The 9,629-nt window shown below is 25.0% G+C and overlaps 1 protein-coding gene across 1 annotated transcript; it reads left to right on the top strand.

Annotated features, from left to right (window-relative positions):
- Positions 1-226: 226 nt before the first annotated feature.
- On the top strand, positions 227-1,310 carry LOC135922248 (uncharacterized). The gene is made up of 2 exons (XM_065456656.1): positions 227-340; positions 383-1,310. The coding sequence occupies exons 1-2, from the start codon at positions 230-232 to the stop codon at positions 1,241-1,243; spliced, it is 972 nt and encodes a 323-aa protein (XP_065312728.1). The 5' UTR covers positions 227-229; the 3' UTR covers positions 1,244-1,310.
- Positions 1,311-9,629: the final 8,319 nt, after the last annotated feature.

Genomic DNA, 9,629 nt, shown 5'->3' with positions numbered 1-9,629 from the left:
AGAAAGAGAGGAAATGAAGCTCAAGCATTACTCATCATTCCTAATGGTTTTTTTGGTGACCAAAATTATATGCTCTAACTGGTTGTCTAAATATTTTATCAGATCTAGAACGAATGAATTCTCGTCTAATTGTAAAAAAGAATACCTGCAGGCCTTATTTAATTTCACTCATAAAGTAATTTATTAAACTTTAAACATTTGATCGTTAAAATTTAAATAGATAAGCAATATGTCAAAGTTATGGATTCATCATAAAAAAACGCCTTCTTTTATTTGTAGGGATATATTATATTTGACTTGTGAACTATCACACCAAGAACTTTTGCGACTAATGATAAAGGTTTTTTTAATCTGATTAATAATTTATTTTTTTATAAATAAGATGTCCAATGATGATGATGTTACGTTAAATCTTATACTCAGTTTTTCCCAACAATCCTCACTTACCATATTCTTATATTTTCAATCTCCTAATAACTATTGCCCTAAAACCATATCTCTGCTCTTTTTATCGTATGTTAACTCTTGGACAAGCGTTCTCCACAAAAAAAGACATAATGAACATATTTTTATAGGTAATACTCCAACCCACAATGATTTCAATTCATTCTTCTTTAATTTAACTAATAATATAAAATCATTGACCAAATTCCTATTAGCCCCCGAATTTCTCAACAAAGTAAACTCTACATTTTTTCATCAACATTATATTATTCCTCTCGTCGCCTGTCTCTCCAAACTTATAAGCGGACTTTGTCGTAGATTCAGAGAACTGAGTTTCCAATCCGATTCCGAAAAACGGATAAAATCCACCTTGTTTCCGGAATGGCTCATAAATATGTGTGAGGCTTGTTATATCGTCTATGCTGATAACAGTATTAATCCTGATAAAGATGATTTTGAGGTTAAAGATGAAGGAAAGGAAATTAGATTAAAAAATAAAGGATCAAAAAAGCAATACGAAGTAGAAAATTATAAATTTGTATCCTACAAAATGATCAGAAACTCGTTGATGGATATTATGGGAGTATTAGATAAAAATGGCCTAGTTTACGCACGCCAACGTTTAGTTATTGGTAAAAACATGGAGAATATCGATGAAAAGCGATCTATTTATTCAATTAGTTATGACGCTGGTAAAAATATGTCTGGTAAATATGAGAAGGAGCAAACAGTTGCCTTGTTCGCAGAACGTTTGTTTGACGCTTTCGAGAAACATCATCGGTATAAAGGTAAAAACTGAAGGGATATCTAATTTTCGCAATATAGTAAAATCTTCGAAGATACATCATAATATTCATATTTGTATATTCTATTTTTTGTAACATGCAATTATTATTGTTAGGAAGGACGAAATTACATGCTTCAAAAATTATAGGAACCTTAAAAATACATATAGAATTTTATTTGAAAATAAATATTTCGTTATCATCCTTTCGGAATAGTTATAAAATTCGATTTGATAATAAAAATAGCAAACCATGTATCATTTTTTAGTGAATTTTACAAAATAATTAGCATGAATAGAATAAAATATTGCTGTATTATGTATATTTTTTGATGGACTGCTCAATGCCCAATTCTATAATATAATAAAAACGTCCTACATTTAGCAGCCATTTGCAAAATAGTAACCATTATTTTAATAAGTTTATGTTATAATAATTTTAACCTTAAATATTTCATGTATTTATGAATTTTTTTATTTAAATCGCATATAATAAATTGCCAAACTTAACATTTTTCAAAAAGATATAATATAGAAATAATTAGGGATGTACCGAAAACCATTTATTTTTATAAATAAAATCGAAATCCATTTTTATGTTTAATTTTTTAATAGAAATAATTAGTATAAACATTCTGCCATATTGTTATTTTTTTTCGCATTCTGTTTATAAAAGTGTGCAATAATCTCTTCAGAATCTTTTTTTAGTAGTGATGCTAGTAATATTGACAGTCCCCATCACCCGGTGGCGTAGAGAAGGAGGGGGGGGGGGTTGAACCCCCCCCCATAACCTCCGAAAAAAAAATTATTTTAGAAGATTTTTTTTTAAATTTTTTTCTTATTGCAAATAATTTTATTTGAAAAAATGGTTTCAATTTATAAATAAAATTATATACGATATGAAAATGAAATATATTTAATAAACAAATAAGAATTTTTAATTTTAAATGATAGCATGGTTTAAAAATATATATTAAAAATATATGTAAAATATTAAATAACAATAAAAATATATTGTAATTTTTTCTCGCATAGTTAAATTTAATATTTATAAATTTAAAAATAGAATTTATATTGTTATACTAATTAGATAGTTTTAATTAATTTTTAAATAAAAGAAAAATTATTTAATTTGGGAAATTGAGAAAGTAAAGGTGATCGTTAATATGTTTGGGACTAAAAATTTTAAACCTAGAGTAGTTTCTAGATAGTCCAATCGCTTAAATATTGATGCATCTATGATTGAGGATTTTTATAAAATAAATATTTTTTACTCCCCTTATTGATACATTTTATTTCAATTAAAGGAAAGATTTATTACTCACAATTTTATTTTAAACAGCTTTTTTTTTCTTTTGCTGGTTGAGTCTGAATTGTTGATTACACTTGAAACGCGAGAGGATATTAATAAAATCTCAGAGTTTTACTCTGATGATTTATCAGGATCATATGATAAATTACTTTGTGATGTCGAATTTTGGTATAAAAATTTTGACAGAATAGAGTACTCTTTGAGACCAAAATGTGCTTTCCAGGCCTTTTCCATGTATATTTGCACTTTCGATTCTCTGCCTAATATCAAAACATTGCTTTTTATCTTAGCTACCTTACCGATTAGCACCTGCACTAATGAAAGGTCTTTTTCAACTTTGAAAAGGTTAAAAACCTATTTAAGAAATAGCACTGGTGAAGGCCGTTTAAATGGATTCTAAATATTAAATATTGATTATTCTAGATAAAAATTTGATTCGAATTCGTCAAATCTCAGAGAAAAGTAGACCTCTCTTTATAAATTCAAATTATAAAATTGCTATTAATATGATCTTAGCCATAAAATTTTTATATTCAAAACGTAATTATAATAAATTCTTAGTCATAATATTTATATATTATACTATTTTTAATAAAAATAATCGGGCCTAATTTTTCAAGCCCGGCCCTGTCAGAAATTATTAAAAAATTTTGTCGGCCTGGCCCGAATTTATTTCTTTTAATTTAGTGGAAGGCAACGGGAGAACTCTTTCTTGATTTTTAAATTTAATTTTATTATATCTATATACAAAATTCTTGTCATTATATACATTTTTTATAATATCGTATTTACATATAAACAAAATACATGTGTCATTTACAATTTCATTTTACTTTTTCTTATCACCGACCTTTTAAACTAAAAAATACAATATTCAATTTTAGACCTTTTAAACAAACTTTATAATATTCAATTTTAATTATATTACATTTCCTCTTCTTTTTAAATTTCTTCCTTCGAAAGCTATAGTGTTCTTTCCTATCATCGAGAGTATATCATTTAGATCGTTTGTCAGACCATCTGATTATCGTCAGTTGAATTGATTATCGAACATTATGAAACATCGTTGGTTGAACATCATTGTTGAAACGTCGTTGGTTGAACATTGCTTGTTGATTTGCTGTTTGTATTGATCATCCTATTTCTCTTTCAAAATTTTATATAAATATTTTTTGCAACATACGATCTCCATATCGTACTCTTAATATCTTTTTCAACATCACGATATTTAATCACCTTTGTTTTAATTTTCTTTTTCAAAGTTTTTTTAAATTTTTTATTAATTATAAAATTTTTTATTTTATTATTTTCTTCAATTTTTATTTTATTGTTTTTAATAACTATTATTTCTTCAATTGTTATCAAATGATTTATTTCTTCTAATTTATAAGAATTTATTTCTTTTTTAACATTTAATTTACACAATTCAATTTTATTCAAGTTTTTATTATTATGATATTTATAATTTTCATGCTTTTTATTGTAATATGTACCTTCATAATTTTTATTATCTACTTCTCTATTTTCCTCGATTATATTTACAATTTTATTAAGTATGTTCCCAAAAACTTTTATCCATGTCATTCCCAGAATTGCAATTTTGTCATCATTATATTTGTAATTATCATTATTATTATGTCTATAGTTATCGTAGTAATTATTTTTATTGTTAAATCTTGTAAAATTATTGTACGGTCCTGGCCCATTATACCCCCTATCATTATCATAAACTCTAGGATTATAATTGTTTCTATATCTTGGTTCATAATTATTTGTATGTCTCGAATCTTCATAATTATCGTATCTCGGTTTCCACTGATATCTATGTACGTGCGACTTCATCCCTTCATCGTGCTCATCGTATTTCATCATCCTTAAATTTTTTACTAAATAATCTTCTAATTAATCTATTAATTTTGTTTTATCAATATTGTCTTATTTTAAATATTTCAACATTAAAATTTTATTATATTTTTATTCAATTTTATATTTTAATCATCTCTTACGTTTTTTTTTTAGAATAATATTAAAATCATTTTCCATAATCCTCTTTCGTCTAGCTTCACCATGTTTCAGTATAATTTGTAGCTTCTTAATCCGCTGCCACCATTTTAATTTAGTGGAAGGCAACGGGGGAACTCTTTCTTGATTTTTAAATTTAATTTTATAATATCTATCTATATACAAAATTCTTGTCATTATATACATTTTTTATAATATCGTATTTACATATAAACAAAATACATGTGTCCTTTACAATTTCATTTTACTTTTTCTTATCACATACCTTTTAAGCTAAAAAATACAATATTCAATTTTAGACCTTTTAAACAAACTTTATAATATTCAATTTTAATTATATTTAACAATTTCAATAAAGAAATTCATTTTTATAATTACTCAAAATATAAGATATATGTTATATGGCGTCTAGTTTTTATATATAAATCAAATATTTTTATTTTACATAAAAAATTAACATAAAATTGATATATTTTAAAAAAAATCCAAGGCCCGACCCAACCCAGCCCGATTTTAAAAAATATTAGGCTCGACCTAGCCCGATCCTGATTTTCCTACTTTTGCAGATTTTTAATAAGAATTATTTATGTTTTATTATTATACTCATTTGTATTAATTATATTATAATTGTTAAATTAGATTTTTTTTAAATATCGCACAAGAATTACTCATATTTTATTGTAATTCTATTTTTTTTAAATATAGTTATTTAGAATAAATTTTTAATATAATCTGTATAAAATTTATACATTTAATTTATTTTATTGTATAAATAATAAATAAAATCTATAATTGAAATTCTCTGCAAAATTTTGTTATATGCAAACGTGCATTATTATTAGTCTTTAATTTGATGAAAGGTCAATTTCTCTAAAATTCGGAAGAAATGTCCTTTTTAAATGCGAAAGTTAAAAAGAAAGAAGATTTTTTTTATATTAATTATATATCGTTAGTCTGTATCCATCCAATGATACTTTATAGATATTCCAAGTAAGCTTTCCAATATTCTTTAACTGTTAGTACTAATGTTGTTAAATTGCTTGGTTGGGTCGAATTAGCATGATTTTTGGTTGGGTTTTTGGTCTAAAAAATGAACCAAAACCAAAGCAACCAAATTGGTCGACCAAATTCACAGACCCGAGCATCGACCCAAGCATGGACCTGAGCACCGACCCAAGCATCGACCAGAGCACAGACCCGAGCATCGACCAGAGCACAGATCCTAGCACCAAACCAAATCAACTTATAAAAATTTATTGTTAATGTTTTGCTCAATTTTATGCATAGTGGACGAATATTTCAATAATAGTCTTTTTAAAAAAATTGTATATTTATATTCTGAAAATTAAAAATTAGAGGACGAGTAATTCAATTTCATATTAATTAAATAATTGATATGGAATTCAAAATAATTACCTTCTAAGACCGTGAAAAATTTATTATAGGAATTTATCGATTTTTAGATATTTATAATTTATATATCATCGAAAAATGAGGATAATTTATGTTGATTTAATTCTTACCCTAAAGTTGCAAAAAATGGCTAAGCCTCAAACAGATTAGATATGCTGGCTCAGGAGTTGACATAAGTCACCTCAGGAGTTGACTCTACTTTAATTTTAAGCTGAAATGCATTTATTTGTTGTTTAACTCTAATTCGATAATGGATATTACAAATTAATGTATAGCCTAAAATTGCCTACCCATCAAAATATTTTTACATTTATCCAAAATATCCCTCTAGTGAGTAGTTCTAGCTGATCTTTGCTCACATATATCGATAGAAAGATCCTTCAGTGCACTAAGAAGTAACCACATTAAATAAATTTGACAAATATACTTTAAACGATATTTTAATCATCAAACTTAATATAAATTTGTTAAACAACGTTATCTTTTTTGATATTCATTTTATTAATATTTGTGAATAATTTTATATTTGTCATAGAATGAATAAAATAATTTCAATGAAATTGTTATGACTTTTGATAGTTTTGAGGGAATAAATATTTTAAGTGATAAAATGAATTTCAAAAGTATAAACGTCATGTTTAATAGTTAATTAAGGCAGTAATTTTTATAAGAAACAATCAATTCCCACCTAAAGTTAGTGGAATAAACTATGCCCACCATGCCCATTAAGGGACAAATAATTCCTAGTTATAGTTTAAAAAAATGTCGATTTGGGATGTTCTTACGAAAACAGAAATCGATTGAAGATTTCGACATCAGGAAAGATGGAGAGGATTTGATACCTTTGTCTATATATTTTTTTGGAAAAATGTTTACCCCCAACCTGTCATGATTTAAACCACCAGAAGAAGACATAGATTAATGATTAATTTGAAAACTCAAATAATCATGCTTCACTTAAAAATAAAAATATATAGTAAAAATTGCTGAGCTATATATTATATTTTCTAAGAAATTCAATTTTGAGAAAATTAAAATTTTTACTTGGCAACTTTTGAGAATTCAGTAAAAATTACTTTAAATAGTAATTCTGAGTAATTAAGGGGAAAATAATATATGTTGAAGCTTTAACCTGTATGTATTACAATTACTATGCAATATATATTGGCTTATGCTTCATAATTACTGCTTGTCCTTGTGGCTAACTTCGTTTAAGGCTATTTTTTAATATTAGATTCATTCAAAATTTTTGAAAATATAACTAATATTTTATATCTAAATTAAATAGATAGAAAAGATAAAAAAAATATATCTATAAGGATCACAAAATCATATGATTCAAAAATATTCTGGAATTGGGGAAATCCCTTTTAATTTAGATGTAATTGATTTTGAATCGCCATCAAAATCCGATAAAGACAGTTTAATGAGTAATGTTATAGTTTATATTTTTATAATTGTTTTTGGTTAGTGATTGGCAAATGAAAAATTTATAAATATTAAATACTCATCAATTAATCTTTTTAAAATGTTTAAGAGTGAGAGAGTAGAGATTAAAACGGCCTTTTTTTAGTCACACTTTAGAGTTAACATTGTAAAGCGAAAATAATCAGTAATACGTAGAGTTGTTAACATTTTTCTAAAAAGAATATTAATTTACTAAATATTTATTTCAAATTGCATAATATATTTGTTTATTAAGATTAATTTTTATATAAATTAACCATTTATCAATAAAATAATTTAGTAAGATTTTCTGAAATTTTATTTAATTCTTCTTAATTTATATATGCCAAGGTTCAAAATAGACCGGGGATAGTGTTATCACATTTCATTTTCCTTCATTTTTAACTATTGTAAAGAAAAAAACTACTTAGTTATTCCACACCTAATCCCCATAAAAATAGATCTTATGCACACCATAAACTTGAATATACAATTTATTTATTAAATATTATGACAATATATTTTAAATATGATAATATAACAAATATATATTTAATAAAAATTTTTAAGAAATGTTATTGTTTTTTTTTAAATATCAAGTATAAAAATAAGCCTGGAACAAATATGAAATATATTTTTATTAGTTTATATAAAATATAATAATTACTTGTATATACATTAATATAAAAGCATGGTAATAATTTATTCAAAACAATTATAAGAAATTTATTTATAAAAAGTAAGTAGACATATAGTAGATATTCCTCTATTATATAGAATTAGTTACAAAATACTAAGTAAAATTCCACTTTTACAGACATATTTGACAGTTAGGGAATATATTACAGTTAATAATTTAACAAATTTTACTAATCAATGCTCTTGATAATAAATATAGCAATAATTTGCATTCAATTATTTAACGCCCTCTATTTATTTTATGTAAAATATAATATTAAAATTTAATTTTCATATTATTCATCCCACAATGTCTTTAAAAGATATTTTCTGATGTCCTTATCAATATTCTATAGTTTTTTGTAAAATATATAATTCGCTATATTGCTAAAATTTACTTGATTGTCATATGATAATTGATAAAATTAGATATACTGTAAATCTACGACATATTATATTCCACTGTTTGTATTGTGCTTTAATATTTTTATTTAATTTATGATTTAGTTTTATCATTAGTTTTATAATTATATTTTTCTTTTATTAAGATAAATAAATTAAAATTACTCACTTTATAAAAAATTATATTAATATATGCATATCTTTTTAAGGGTCAGGGAGTGGGGGGAGGACTAAGGGGTATTTAATTAGCTAAAAATGATATTTACAAAAAGTAGAAAATTTCTGAAAGGGGGGGGGGGGGTTTCCCTTGCCTCCCACCCCGTGGCTACGCCTATGCCTGGCGGTATAGAAAATCTATAAAATAAATGTGAATTATAAAATATAAAGTGAATATAACCACTATATGAATCACTTAAATGACCCAAAATTGAAATTTGAATTCTTTGAGCCTTTAAAATTTATATATAAATATATAATTTAAATGTTGGAAATATAAATTAATACACAAAAAGTTTATAAGGAATAATTGTATCCTGTATGTTATATATTTACATGTAAAATCCAATCTTCGTTGGGATTGAGCTAATTTTTCAATTATCTCATCCTTGCTTGTCGTCAAATGCCTATGAATATTCAAAAGATCCAACCTTTCAATCTACATTTCAGAAGTTATACTTCTTGGTATGTTTTTCAGAGACCTGCAGTTTAAAATATACCTTGGCCGGGCACGAATTTTTTTTAAAACCGGGCCTGGTTATATATTTTAAAGCAACCTATATTTAAAATCGTTATTTAGCTATAAAAATCAAAAAAATATATAATTTATTTTAAAAAAATCCGGGAATTTTATTTTAAATAGCCGGGGCGGGCCTGATTTTTTTAAAAAAAACCCTAACCAGGCCTTAAAAAAATTTAAAAAAAAATACGGGCCGTGCCCTGCAAATGGAACCTCTGCAGGTCTCTGTTATTCTAAAAACGAGAATGTTCTCTCATTAGTTTACTAATAGGAAGAGTTGCTAATATATATAAACCCTTTTAATACTTGGTAATATATTCTAAAATGTGTTTGAAATTCAAAGCATCCATAGCATTTTTTGGGACTATATCAACCATAGTTAATTTTATAAA

This window comes from Gordionus sp. m RMFG-2023, chromosome 1 (assembly GCF_954871325.1).
Source record: "Gordionus sp. m RMFG-2023 chromosome 1, tfGorSpeb1-WG-v2, whole genome shotgun sequence".
NCBI lineage: Eukaryota > Metazoa > Nematomorpha > Gordioida > Chordodea > Parachordodidae > Gordionus > Gordionus sp. m RMFG-2023.
Note: the sequence above shows the minus strand (reverse complement) of the source record. Positions and strands in the feature narration are given on the sequence as shown.